The sequence below is a fragment of the Ammodytes marinus genome, assembly GCF_949987685.1.
Source record: "Ammodytes marinus genome assembly, chromosome: 18".
Lineage (NCBI taxonomy): Eukaryota > Metazoa > Chordata > Actinopteri > Uranoscopiformes > Ammodytidae > Ammodytes > Ammodytes marinus.
In genome coordinates, this window is record NC_137222.1 from 3,948,841 (window position 1) to 3,963,746 (window position 14,906).

Sequence of the window (14,906 nt, forward strand, 5' to 3'; positions counted from 1 at the left end):
AATGAAATATCGAGTATAAATAAAGGTTAAATAAAATGTCACGAAATCCTGAGCTACTGGCCATATGCGTTTTTTGTAATTGGCCTTCCTGGGGAAATGCACCTGTTGGAAGATGAAGTAGAAGTACTATAGAATAAATAACTAAATGCATCTTGATATTGTCTACATCACTTGATATTGTGAAAAGACTTTAGGCAGTGGTGGATGAAGCCATCTTTAGTAACTAGCTTCTTGTCCTTGAAGGCCACCGAAGCTTCTGTTATTATTTGACAGGAGGGGTTACTAAAAGGAGATATTCCAATATTACACACTGCACCTTTTAAAAATTAGCATTTGAGTAAATTCACACTGCATAATTTTGAGTTCACACAACACTGTGTTAACATTTACTATCCTTTCTCCCTCTCTTTCAGTCTTGACAAAGGTTCAAGGCCTCATTTTCAAATTAAAAGGGACGTTGAGGAAAACGGTATATGCTGTACGAATCGCCCGGAAACTAATCTGTGACTGACTTAACCAAAGAGGCAGCAGCAGTAGCAAAACCAGCACAACACGGCAATCACAACCGTCCTCTCTCCTACCAAAGTGTCTCCTAGTTACGGTATTTTTTTCTAATGTTTTTCGTGTGTGAGGATGAGGAAGGCTCGAAGTATTTGTCTTAAAATTTTGAATTTTTTTGTTTTTGACACTCTTCATCAGCCTTAGAAAAACAAACGGGCAACTCCAATCATGTGTGTGCAATTTTTATGGGACATTATCTTTACGAATGTGTACAGGTATCTCTTTAAATTAAGCCTCCAGTTAAAGTCCAGAATACAATGGGTAAATAGGCTGCACATTTTTTTTTTTTTACATTACAGGAGGACTTCACCACATTCTTTAAATTATTTCCAAATATCACCAAAACAATTCTTCTCGAACCGTTTTTATAAAATATATCTTATTTTTCAGAGTTACCTGAAAGATTTAGTTAAATAACTCCTTGAATCCAACGTTTATAGAATAGTGGAGCGGTTGTATTTGGACATGAGAGATGCCTGCCAAATCCTTATTTATGTATCCAAAGAACAAAAAGCTCACCGTTGCACAGTCAGGAGAGGACATTAATTATTATAACGGGCATAATCATCTTTTATAAAGCATCAAAGTAAAGCACATCCAGAGAGAAATATAAGAAGAGCATTTTTGTCTCAGTATGGTAAGACGTGAATGGATCTACACCATACAGACTGGAACTTCTGATTATTTTTCTATATTTCTCCCTTTTTTTTCTTCCTATATTTATTATATTTAAACTCTTGGCGAAAATGATTTGCTCTTTGAATCTTGACAATGGCTTTGGCCTTTTTAACTTGCCCATTTGGGAAAATTTGAAGATAATCTTTTGCCTCGGCTGTCTTTTCCCTGTTATAGGGAGACATAAAATGTATAATACCTTTTTTATTTAGCTCTACCTCCTTATATATTTTTTTTCAGTAGGTGCCGGGAATTATGTATATTAAAAATCATCTGTTGTGCAATTATTTATGACATGATCAAAACACTTGATTGATTATTTTCGTCGGGCACTGCATAGGATATGTGAATTCATGCAATCATTTTTTTTAAAGGGGTAAATTCTACCAAAATTACATTAAAGGTTTTTCCGTCCCTAAAGCAAAACATTTCAAAGTTGTCATTTTTAACTATCTCTATACAGATGCAACCAATAATAGCATTATCTGATAATAAAATGACATCAATAGAGCGTCACTCTTTTGAGGTTTCACATAACAACATTGATGGAAAGGTAAGCCACGCCCCTTTTTGGAATGAATGCAAACTTGACCATGAACTCGGCTCTAAAAGTCAATTTTATGAGTTGAATTCTCATTTGATATGTGATCATTGAAAAGCTGTAAATGTGATTTTCAATCGTTGAGTAAATGTTTTTTTTTATTGATGTTATTATTATGTTGTGTGTGTGTGTGTGTGTGTGTGTATGTGCTTTTATTGTTATTTTATTATATTATGCAAATCAACAAACAATCACTGTGAGGCAATGCAATGATGTCACTTCCTGTGCTGGAAGAACTTCTTTTTTTTTGTGTACAAGGTACAACATATTTTTGCTTCATTTTAAACTTGACACTATGTTCAGTGCATCATTATTTTAAATCCATATAGTGACAGTTTTGATGATCAATATTTTAAATGGTCCTGTATTATCCAAATGACTTGATCATGCTTCTGTTGCTGATTTTTATTAAAATATACACACTTAATTTAAACTGATTCAGTCGATTTTAGGATATTTTTATTATTATTAATGCATATCTGAATGTAGCACATTTAAAATCATTAGAAACGTACGATCGTTCTTTGAAGAAGCACAATCGGTGCCATTTCTGATTTGTAGTGCAAATAAGGGCTTTAATGAATGTTTTCACAATCACTGCAATATCCCGTTGAGAGCGCGAGACTGTTAAAGTAGCTTTGAAACCAAAAATTCACAAAAAAACCCATCGTCTTCCACTTTGTTCTGTGAACTGTATATCTTGACTTTTTTTTTTTTTTTTTACTTTCTGGTTCCGATTCCAGAAATTAATGTATTATATATATTTTGTTGTCCAATCGATCGAAACACATTTTATATACAAGCATCTGATGTGATCAATAACCATGAAGGAAGCAGATGTCTGTGTGTGTTATTTTATTTTTTTAATGGATGAGTGTTTTCAATGAGAGCAATAAAACTCCAAATGATTCTTAAATACATAGTTGTGTATGTGTTTTCTTTTCTTTTTTTTTATCATAAAAGTTTGGACAACACTGTGGGTGGGATTTTTACAATTTACTGATAGTTTGTAACAGTGTTTTGTGAATTCTGACATGTACAGTATATATGCTCAACGCAGCATACAGAGGTCTTACTTCTGAATATAACTTTAATACAAGAACAAAGTGTTTTTAACTTAAAGGTGGAGTAAGTGATTCTGGAGAATGCTTGTCAAAAGCTGGGAGAATTTGTAGCTGTCCATACTGTGTGTGCGCAGGACAAAAAAAACGGTGTTAATACACAGCCTATGACTCTCTGAATTGCCAAAGCTATGGTGGGCCCCCTCGTTTACAGAGCCTAGGCTGTGTATTAACAGTGGTAGTGGAGCGTGAGGAGATATACTGTACACTGATTTTGACAGTTAAATTGACAAGTGTTCTCCAGAATCGCTGACTCCACCTCAAGCCATTGCGCAATTCTATAATAATCATCAAATATCCGGTTTTGGGATGGTGGTGCAGACACATGGATTGACTGTCTGTCTTGTTAAGGGGTTATTGGGTGAACGTGAAGCTCTGAGCTTTAGCCGTAACATCATTAGCAGGACCTGCTGTAAGGGCTCAGTGTCACAGTGAAGATGAGAACAAGGCCTGCATGGTTTCCATCATCACAGTTGGCTGCAATGAAACTAATTGGCTCATTACTATGAGACATGGTATTCCTGTCATTTGCCAAGAGAGGTGTGTGTGTGTGTGTTCGTGCTTCGTGCGAGGTGTGATTATTATCCGCTCTGATATGTGTGAGAACATCAGTGTGTTTTGCCTGACATTTGCTCAGGTGAATGATATTCGATTAGAACAGATTGTTTCTCAAATGACTTGAGAACCACCGTCAAAGCTCAGAAAGGGATTACCTTATGGATCGACACCAAGTGTCCTTAAAAACATCCGTAATAGGGCGCTATGTGGCGTAGTGGGTAGGGCACGCACCATATTGGCTCAGGCCTTTATTGCAGTGGTTGAGGGTTCAAATCCAACCCGCGGATCTCTGCCCCCTCTCTCGCCATTTACACTCCTATCTTTCCGATCTTCAACTGTCAATTAAAGGTTAAAATAAAAAAACACCCCAAAAAAAAAATCCGTAATAAATAATGAATTCCAAATTTTTTTGTAATGTCAAATTCTGATGCGTGACACTGTAAACTGTTGCAAAACTGTAGCAAAAATATCTTTAAATGTGTTTAAGGTCGACTAAACTGTAATTGAATTAGAATAATGCTGTTAAATAAATATATACGCAGTTAATATACTTTAAATAAGATTGGTGATATGGTCAGCTTCCTCCTGTATGGCATATGCAAACATGTACTGTATATGTAGGCCTATGTTTCAGTTGCTCCTTTGCATCGAGTTCAAACCCAAAGTGCATAACATTTTGGCTCCAGGGGGCAGTGGTGTCTCTTTTCTTAAAGGCAAAGTCATGAGAACTCTGCAGAACCCAAATAGGAAAAAAAAAACTGGATTAAAACAAAATTATTTCTGCTCAAAACTGTTATCGTCACATCAGTTATTAAAGGGGCTCTATGTAACTTTTGGTGTGTCGGAGAAGTGCATTTTTTTCAAGTTATACTCTCATAACTGAATAAACAAACCCATGTTAAAACGCTGGGTTTTGAGAAGTGATATGTTCGTGTGGAGGTCGGTGCAGTCTTGAATGTGTTTGGGGGAAATAGTGCCTGAGGCAGTGGAGGGGTGATCAATGGAGAAAGGCCTTATCACTGGTATGTCCTTGGAGGTGACAGAAGGTTTGCTTCAAAGGAGCGGAGGTTACAGGAGAAATCGTTGAGGTAGGAGGGGGGCTGATTGTAAAGGGATTTGCAGAAGGACTTTGAAATGGATCCAATGTGCACAGAGAGGGACCCAGTGGACTTCTCGGAGGGACAAGGGGTATGTAGTCATGGGAGCGGAAGTAGGTGAGTAGGGAAAGTCTATTTAGGATTGTGTGCCATAAAGACTACCGTTTCAGTTGTCGATTCCGCATGTTAAAGATGCTACGAGGAACTTTTAAATATTTCTGAAACAGTCTTATTCTTCCATTACATATAACAGCAAATGAGACTATCAGTGAAAATAATGCTTTTTCTATATAGTTTTCTTAACGCCTTTGTCATGGGCACTCTCACCCAGGAACAGCAGCTGGCGTAGTAGAAAAACTACAGCTTTTGTCCAAAGGAGGCACACGAATTAACACAAATTGAAAGTTCCTCGGAGCACTTTTAAAGAAAGCATTATTCAAAGTGTTGGCTGTTGAGAAGGAGAGTGATGGGTAAGCTATGTTTTTGATGTGGAAAAGAGCTGCTTTTGTTGTGTGGCTGACATCATGATGTTCAAAGGAGACGTAGATGCATAACTAGATGTCATCAGTGTTGGAAGTTGAGGTGGAGGATGAACAGGAGAGGACCAAGCATTGAGACAAGGGACTGAGAGGGATTGTTGATGTTGCTGTCTGTTTGTAAGAGGCCAATTATTTGAGACAGAAACAGACATTTGAAGTATTAAGTTAATGTTGTTACTCCATAAAAAAAAACCCCACATAAAGTCGGGCTTTATAAAGTTAGCAAGTCATTAATGAAATGGTCTGTAATGATTAAAGACTGTGGGAATTGGGGCGGCGCTCCGTGGCGTAGTGGGTAGAGCGCGTACCATATTGGCTCTGGCTTGTCACAGTGGTATAGCGGGTACAAATCCAACCTGTGGACCTTTGCTGCATGTCATCCCCCTCTTCAGCTACCAAGACTGTGGGAATTCATGTTGATAAGTTGTTAATAAAAAGGATCTTGGTACAAAATAAGCAAGGGCCAAGTCAGTGTCAGGGATTCTTCACAAACTTGGCAACTCAATTTTTGTTCTGATTAAATGGTGCCTTACTAGAACGAGGTGCCAAGGTTTTGAAAACAAATACAATCTGGAACAGCTCTGAATGCAAGGCATGGAAATAAAGATTGGATATCTAGGGTAGAATAAGATGTTCTTCTCTGTACGGCTTCATCCCTTGACAGCTTTAACACTCTTAATAAACTGACAGCCCACCCACTAGCTCCAATGACATGGTCTCCAAGGTTTAATAGAATAACCTGTGATTTTTTTCCCGCCCACACTTTATTCACTGTGTCATTTCACAGTCTATGGGAGCCCTTCATTTGTTTTCTCCCTTAGGTGTTCAAAATGAGAACACTGTCATTTTTTTAAAAAAAGCGCATGCCGTTCTCTCTGCCAGCCAAAGCAATTATGGATTTGTTATTAGCAGTGTCACACTTGATAAAACCCCTCAGTATTAGTTTAAGTTTATTTAAAGGGACATTGCATATTAATAGACATTTACATGTAAATATACAGGATTGTAGCAAGTGCTAATTTGCATCCTTTGTCCCTTGATTGGTCGACACCAATCACATGAAACAAACATATGCGTGTACTCATAAATAAAAACAGACAATCAGACAACAGACAAAAAAAAAAAAAAAAAAATGCAACCGACAGAACAAGTGAGTAAAAACAATTATTCAAATAATGTTAAAAAATAAAATAAAAATAAGTATGTGTACCTTAATTGGGTTGCTACACAATCTGAACTCTTCGGTGCTGTGTATGTGGGAAACATACCCTGCGTTCCAATTCCCATACTTCCCTACTATTTAGTATGCAAAAAAAAAAGATTTAGGATGTCTTAATACATGCACGTCAATTGTAGTATGCTGAAAATACATAAATGCCCCACTAACTCCAATAGCATTTTGGAGTACTCGTCTTTATTCTTGACGTTTCTCAACATAATGAAAAAAAAATCTACCTTGTCTGATTTTTTTTCCCTCCTGTCGCCCTAAAACTTTTCTGTACTTTAGTATGTAGTGTAGTAAAAAGAAAGAGTATGTGATTTGGAACGCAGGGATAATGTTTAAGGATACGTGTAAGATTGAAGTTTAGATGTTAAGGAAGCTGAGAACCGATTTTTGCAAATTTTGTTTAATTAAGTTAAATATCTTTAGAAAATGGGCTTGATTTCTTATTATAACTTATATTAATTACTAATATTTAGAGAAAAAAGGGGTTAATGTGTCGTCACCACGAGAAATGATCTTCATAACGAGTAAACACAAGGTTGTTTCTTCTTATTACTTATTACAACCTCAAACAAAAAGGCATACATTGACTGCCAGCATATGATTTAGCTTTGAGCTTTTATTTTGAAAGGTCAATTACCAGCATTGCAAAAAAAAAAGTTCCACCTCAGAAAAATATAAAAAGTTTGGACATTTTCCCCTCCAGGTAACACTTAAATGCTAATGCCTCGGGCCAATTAATTTATTCCTTTTTGTTTCTCTAAAATGTCAGTGGCTCAGCTAGAACTTCTTGGAACGCTGCTGTGAATGTTTAAGCAGGAACCACAGGTGCACGATGCAAATTATTCATGTTTTTAAATCCCCTCTTAACCTTCTTCTGTGAGTTTGAGGCCCTCTCCTCGTTTTGTGAATTTACACAGAGGACATAAAAGGTTGAATAAACTTTCCTGAAAAAGATGTGATTCTGTCTCTGCTCGTTTACTTTTCTGTACCAGACCTGATGTGTACATACTACTTTTACTAGCTCTGTGTGCACACTCAATTATTTATAAGTTATTTCTAACAAACGTTCTGAGAGACATTTTTCCATACATTAAAGGGATAGTTGTTCAGTATTTTTTAAGGGGGGTTTTATATACTTAGGCATGGTTAGTGTGTTATCTTATAAAGCTGGCGGCAGAGCTACTGCAGATTATTCAAGAGACACAAGAAAACTAAAATTGCGCGTGGCGGCTAACTAGAGCTGCGGAAAAAAATCTCAGTTTGGTGACAATTGAAGGGATATTTAGGTTTAAAGTTAGCATTTATACATGTGGAGAAAAAACGTTTTCTTCTGGCTCCCTCTGCAACAGTGCAATGCTGACTACATACAGCGCCATCTCCCCTAGCTCCTTGTAGTGACTGCACTGACTACCATCTCCATAAAGTAACACACTAACAATGCCTTAGTACCCCATACAATCCCAGTTTAGAAATAATCAAATCAAATCAGTTTTATTTGTTTAGCCTAAAATCACAAATAACATTCGTCTCAGTGGGCTTTACATTTCATACAATATGATACAATATGACACCCTGCCCTTACACCCTTAGCTCGGCTGAGAAAAAACTCCCAGTAAAAAACCCTTTACCGGGATTAAAAAAAATAATTAAGAAATTTCAGGGAGAGTCGACAAAGTAAGGGATCCCTCTCCCAGGACGGACATACTGCAATAGATGTCATAAGTAGAGAAAATCACGAAGGAATTTGATCATTGACCAGATGTTTACATGGTAATACTAAAGTAAAGTGCGAATAGTGTGGATCCAGGAAGACTTCAGATGCTGCCAGAGGATCCACACCGTCTCGTCTCCACCAGGGAAAACTAAGGTTTCCAGCGCCGGGATTACGTCCCACGTCTCCAGGTGGCGTCCTTAACCACTGCAAAATCTTACGTGTTGCTGATCCATTCACAGATGTTGCTAGAGGGAAACTGGAAGAGGATAGACAGGCAACCAATGAGTAATGCAAAAATGAATTTAAAGATTGAACAAGCAGGCGAGTAGAGTACTGAACTGTCCCTTTAAGGCGAATCATTTATATATTTTTTTAATGTTTCAACCCTGGTGCTTGCCAAACTGCTGGTAGACAAACAAAGGGGTCCCTTATTCATTCAACTCATGCAGAGGTCAGTGTGCAGGTGAAACGTAATAAAGAGCATCAGCATTTTTTTAACCAAGGACACAAATATCCCGGAGCAGAAATGTAGCCTGAAGGGATGGACGCATGGGAGCCAAAAAGAGAGTGCAATTAGAAACTTTGATTGGCCGATATAGCCATGGGGAAGGAACAGCAGAATGATGTTATTGAATCCCTTTTCTGACACCCATACCAGTAGCCTGGAGCACAGCTGTGTCCAAGGAGAGGCCCATGGAGTGTGGGGGTGTAGTTGCTGTAGAAATTTCACAAAAAACACTCGCGGACAAACTTACAGACAGAAACACACACACTAACATACCCAGGTTTCACCAATGCAAACGAGGCCTGAGGACACACACACATACATACAGGTCTCTGCCTTTGACAACTTGACAGCTGCTTTCCACACAATTGGTAATTACACACAAATCTCTATTTCACAAAGTGCCTCTAAACTTCACACATTCCCCAGCTGACAGTAGCCTGAAGCCTCCTTCTCTTCCCACTCTCTCATCTCTCCAGAATCCCCCACAGTGCAGGTTTTCTACATTTTTAATGGTAAATGGACTCCACTTATATAGCGCTTTTCCCTGGTTTTTCCACAGACTCAAAGCGATTTACATTGTTTCGTACACATTCACCCAATCATACGTGGATGGTAGGCGGGGGATCGAACCTCCGACCCTGCACTCCAGAGGTGACCTCCTTACCCACTTCGCCACTGCCAACCACAAGAAGTGACGTGTTAATTAAGGACTCTGCAGCATATTGCACGTATGGTATAGTGTCAAGGGTTCTTTCTCACACCACATTAGTAGCCATGTCACTTCCTTTACTCTATCTTCATGTTCTCCTAACTCAATATAAAGTAGCACTCAGCGGAGCAATCAGTCCTTGACACGTCCACTCAGCTCTCGCTACTGCAATAAATCAAATATGTATTTTTTTCTTTTATAACTTCTGCTTCTCAGCCCCCTGCCTTTCTCCCACCATTAAAGCCAATTTTTCTCTAACACATGCCACTAATCATGAATTCTCTCTGCAATATTGTGAGTATTTTCTCTGGGTGTTAACCGTATAATAATTATTTGGCTGCATTAATGAAGAGCAAGGCTGCACAATAAATCCAATTTAAAATGTAAAATGAGAAAGTGAGTCGGATTCAGTCGTAGACACACACATGCACGTCATAAACTTCACATTTGATTGGCCCAGGTTTGTGCTGTTAATAGCAAAAGGTGAGGCCTGACATTTGCAAGGGCTGAGCAATGATGACATCTCTTTTGCTTGAAATCTAATAGGTTGTTCCAAAACAGAAGTCAATGACATTCTTTAAGAAAGTGAAAGAAACACACAGTCTATTTAGAAAAATCTTCCTTTTGTGCTATCCAGTTCAAGCCATACAACACCTACAACATACTGTAGATCAGTGCTTCTCAAATGGTGGGGCGCGGGCTGCCTTGATTTCCAACTGACCAAAAAGAAAATATTTTTTTTAAAGTGCTTGCAAGCGCGATGTGTGCTTGTGTATGGTCATATCCGCGCGAAAGGCCGCGATTTGCAGTAAATAAATGTCCACATGTGTCTCCAAGTGTCTCTGTAGGCTATTTAAAAAGAAATCAAGCAAGTAGACTAATAATAACATTAATGAATTATTGATTATCGCATCACAGTAGGCCTATTGGCCTATAATAATAAAAAAACACCACCTTAACTATGGTTACAGTTTAAAAATGTTTTGAATGAAATGCAAACCTCAGTGAATCATTTGCTCTTGTTTCTCTGTCCTGAGATTCACACAGAACTTTGAATTTTTTTGCTGCAGAGGTTAGCTCAGCTAATTTTTGTTATCTAATTTGATAATAAGGTGATTGTATGCAGAATGCTCGTGCCAGAAACTCATGCAGTGGTTTTGTACAGATAAATAAATAAATATTAGCAGGTTCTCAATAGTATTTCAATTTAGAGGGGGGGGGGGGGCACGAAAACATGTCTGTCCCCTGCATGACAGAAAATTATTGAGAACCACTGCTGTAGATATTCTTTTCTATTCCGGCAATGTATTCCCCCCCCCCCCCCCCCCCCCCCCCACCAGCACATGCAACACACTGCATATCACATATGTTGCCATCTACAGGCACTACAGCAGTGTGAGGCTGGCAGGCAGACCGAGCAGACGCACAGGGAGTCCACATAGGGATCAGAGTGCAAATCGTTTTGCGCTGAATCATTCTGTCAAATGGATCTGTACCATCTGTAAGGACTGAAGAAAAGGAATTACAATACAGATTCTGTTTCCTCTAAGGTAAGTAAAAAAGTAGTAGATATTGTTACTTATGCATTATGCGTAAACTGTAGATGTTACTTTTGTTGGTAAAACTGTGGAGAAAGACCTTTTGTATGTTAAATTAAAATTAATTTTTCTCTGGCTATCACTGAGGCACTGTTAAGATGGATATGAACTAATTACCAGGCAGGCATGCCCCTTGAAAGCACTATAAAACAAGAAAAATAACGGAGAGCGATAAACTTGGAGCGTTTGTGAAATAGCAAATGAGGCAAACTGTCACAGTGACACATCTGGTTTTTAACCTGGAAATTAATTAGAGAAGTTTACAGAATTATATTCGCATTTCAAAGGCAACTTCTATTGTGATTTATAAGAAGTTATTACCATTTTTCTTATCGTGTAAACATGGCATTAATTACAATGCATGATTTCCTATGCAATTACTTATTGAAGTATTTATTATGAATGAATGAAATGATGTTGATCAAATATTTATCCTAAACTAAACCTGACGTACGGTCTGTTTCTACCATCAAAGACAACATTCACACAAGAAAGGATGACATTGATTTGACAGGCCCATGAATTACACAGTAGATACATCAAATACATTGAATAGTAAATGAAAAATGTAATTAGGCTAAATAGAAGTCACCATTGTGTAAAAGGCAATGAGTACGGGAGACATTTGAAGAAAGAAAGTTTCCAAAAACCCAACCAAATGTATCAAATTTACCAATCACATAAATAATGTCTTGCCAGAATGCAGGCTGTGGAACCATTTGATTTAACCAATGGGCAAGCAATCAACCACACTTTCCCACCGCCCTCAGAACATATTGGTCATTTCAGTTAGAAATGATCTCTCATAACAGTTAGTTTGCTGTTATGAGAGATCATGGGAGAGCATGCACTTGACTGAATCAACCGACCCACAAGGATCAAAAGACAAGAATTGCTTTTATTGATTTCTTGATAGCTTCTATAGTGTTTTATGTAGTTACCAATTGATTCCTTCTCCTGGTCTAATGGATTGCTCCTCCACTGGGAGAAAGTGTGTTGTAATGATCTGCTTCATAATTGGGTTGAGTTTGTAAACAGAGGGTATCAGCTATTTATCCAAGAACGCATGCTGAGCACATGATTGGTTAAACATGTATTACATCTCCACCTTTCAGCTGGTCTTACACGCAGATATCACCATGGCCCAGAATGGAGTTCTCAACATGACCTGGGGCGGCCTGAATCTTTCCGAATCCTCAAGATTGCAGGAAAACCCTCCGACCCACCAGAACATCACCTATGTGGACTTCTACCTCCACAAGCCCTCTGTGGCCGTGGTCTTCACCGTGGCCTACCTCCTGATCTTTCTGGTTTGCATGGTGGGCAACGGGGTGGTGTGTTTCATCGTGCTGCGCAGCAAGAACATGCGCACTGTCACAAACCTGTTCATCCTAAACCTCGCCATCAGTGACCTGCTGGTTGGAATCTTCTGCATGCCAACCACACTGGTGGACAACATCATCACAGGTTTTTCTTTTTAATGTTCAATTTGTTGTCTCTTAATCAAAATTGAAGATATAAAACTTGAACTACCACCTGCTTATATGCCTCCGCAAGGCATAACATTTCCGAATGATGAAAGTCTTGGTAGGCAATGCTTTAAAGAAGGTAAACCCCATCAGAAGCTATAATATGGTACACGGCCATTGCAACATCACAATATGGATGGTCGCAGTAACCTTTGACCTCCAGAATAGGTTAATTTCACCCATAAATCTGTGTAAATCTGTGTAAATCTGTGCCTAATTTGACAGAAATCCCATATTGCGTTCTTTAAATATTGCGCTCACAGGATTTCAGGTCCCATTGACCTTTGAACTCCAAAATCCAATCAGTTCACCCTCGAGTCCAACTGTGAGTTTGTGCCAAATTTGACAAAAATCCCCCAAAGAGATGTTTTTATACGCATATATATATATATATATATATATATATATATATATATATATTTTTTGCCTCTTTCTGCAGGATGGCCATTTGGCAGCGTAGTGTGTAAGCTAAGCGGTATGGTTCAAGGGATATCCGTGTCCGCATCTGTGTTCACCCTGGTGGCAATCGCTGTTGACAGGTGAGGCGTGTCATAATATTAATGCTTCTTATTTGCATCTGTGAGCGTGGGTGTCATCTCGGGAACACTAATTTTTCAACCCCCTCTGTGTCAGGTTCCGCTGCATTGTCTACCCTTTCAAGCAGAAGCTGACCATCCCCACTTCAAAGCTAATTATCGTCATTATATGGGTCCTTGCTGTGTCAATCATGTGTCCCTCTGGGGTCATGCTCCAAGTCACGACAGAGGAAACAGTGCGAATCATCTACAGACCCAACAACGACTCCAGCCCCTTCTACTGGTGCCGCGAAAACTGGCCCAATCAGGATTTGCGTAAGATCTACACCACTGTCCTCTTCACCAACATCTACCTCGCTCCTCTCAGCCTTATTGTCATTATGTACGCCCGTATCGGCCTGACCCTCTCCAAGCCCACTATGCCTGCCATGAGGGCCAGTGGACAAACCGCGTCCGAAAAAGGCTTCTGCGGCAACAAATCGAGCATGGAGGGTCGTCACAGTGTCTCAAAGCGGAAAACTCGGGTTATAATGATGCTGCTGATTGTGGCGCTGCTGTTCAGTTTGTCCTGGCTTCCACTGTGGGCCCTTATGATGCTGAGCGACTACGCAAGTCTCACGGAGCACCAGCACCGTGTCATCAACATATACGTGTATCCCCTCGCTCACTGGCTGGCCTTCTTCAACAGCAGCGTCAACCCCATCATCTACGGTTTCTTCAACGTGAACTTTCGCCGGGGCTTTCAAGCGGCGTTCAAGTTCCAGCTGTGCTCGGTCAAAATAGAGCGCCAGAAGACCTTCTCCAACCGGATCCGAGGGAACGCGGTGCTACCGATGGAGACGGCCGTCCTCAATAGATCTGGCTCAAAAGACAAAGATGGACCTGTGTTGGTGGCGAATGGGAAGTTATTGTATCAGGAAGGAGGGTGTCTGAGTGGTAGAAGTGACATCAAAGAACAGGACATGATCATGGAGGACTTGGACAAGGTGTCCCAGCTTTAAAGAGACTTTTGTAGGATTGTGTTTTGAATTTCAAGGGCAATGAAGATATAAAAATATTAAAGCTATAGTGCATAACTTTTTTATGTTAAGCCATTGCCAAATACGTGGATAAAACGTTGATTAAGCCTATCAGCTCCACTAAACTTTCTCTGTATTTCTCAGTATGGCAGCATTTAACAAATAGTGTGTCGGCCCCCATTTGCGCAGGAGCTCATGAAGCACCCAGTTGTTTAGTCTACTGATAAGAAGAAAACGTGGACATTCAGTAGGAGGAATATAATCCATGCGGGATCACCAACGGCTTAACTCATGTAGATGCACCCACACTGTTGTTGTTGTTAATCCTCAGAATTCCTCATGGGGGCAACAGAAGTCACGCACTATAACTTTTAACTGTTTGTTCCAAGTGAATGTAGTTGCAACATTTGTAATTATGAATCTTTTAAAATATCCCTCCTGTGAATGTTTACATTCTGTATATTAAAAGTTCTAGAATAAACAAAGAGACTTCAAAGCTGGGGTATATGATTTCTGATTGGTCAAAGTTAACATGAGCTGACACTTTGACCAATCAGAGCGAGGCTCCGATTCTCTGTTCTTATTGGCTGTTGGGACTGTCCATTCACTTTGGCACGACTTTGTTGGTGTAGAGCGTGTCCGGGAGGGACCTTAGGGGAGGGACCAAAGAGAACAAGTGGAGCAGTTGAGGTATCCCAACTGCCATTTTCTCCCCAAATCCTCCACCCCAGCTTTAAGGGGCCTGAAATCGTAGGTATTTTTCTAATCTACAACATTATGGTGACTTTCACTTTTTGCTGATTCTTGCGGCCCCTCTGGACAAAGGCAGTAGGGTTTTTTACTACACCAGCACCTGCTGTCCTAAAAATCTTTGCTGGCGCATTCCGGTGTCACGTGCATTTGTTTAGGAAGC

The 14,906-nt window shown here is 39.5% G+C and overlaps 2 protein-coding genes across 2 annotated transcripts in view; both read left to right on the plus strand.

Moving 5' to 3' along the window:
- The window catches only part of LOC307265422 (electrogenic sodium bicarbonate cotransporter 1-like), a 44,353-nt gene extending 41,598 nt beyond the window's left edge, over nt 1-2,755 (plus strand). Inside the window, exon 26 of the mRNA XM_080047163.1 lies at nt 414-2,755. The gene's annotated coding sequence lies outside the window, so the exon portion shown is untranslated. The remainder of the gene's footprint in view (nt 1-413) is intronic.
- A 9,245-nt stretch (nt 2,756-12,000) lies between these two features.
- Nucleotides 12,001-13,975, plus strand: LOC307265004 (neuropeptide FF receptor 2-like; the record flags this gene model as incomplete). Its single annotated transcript, XM_080046574.1, has 3 exons — nt 12,001-12,376; nt 12,878-12,977; nt 13,072-13,975. 3 exons carry the CDS (start codon nt 12,001-12,003, stop codon nt 13,973-13,975), a joined length of 1,380 nt encoding a protein of 459 aa, XP_079902700.1.
- Nucleotides 13,976-14,906: the final 931 nt, after the last annotated feature.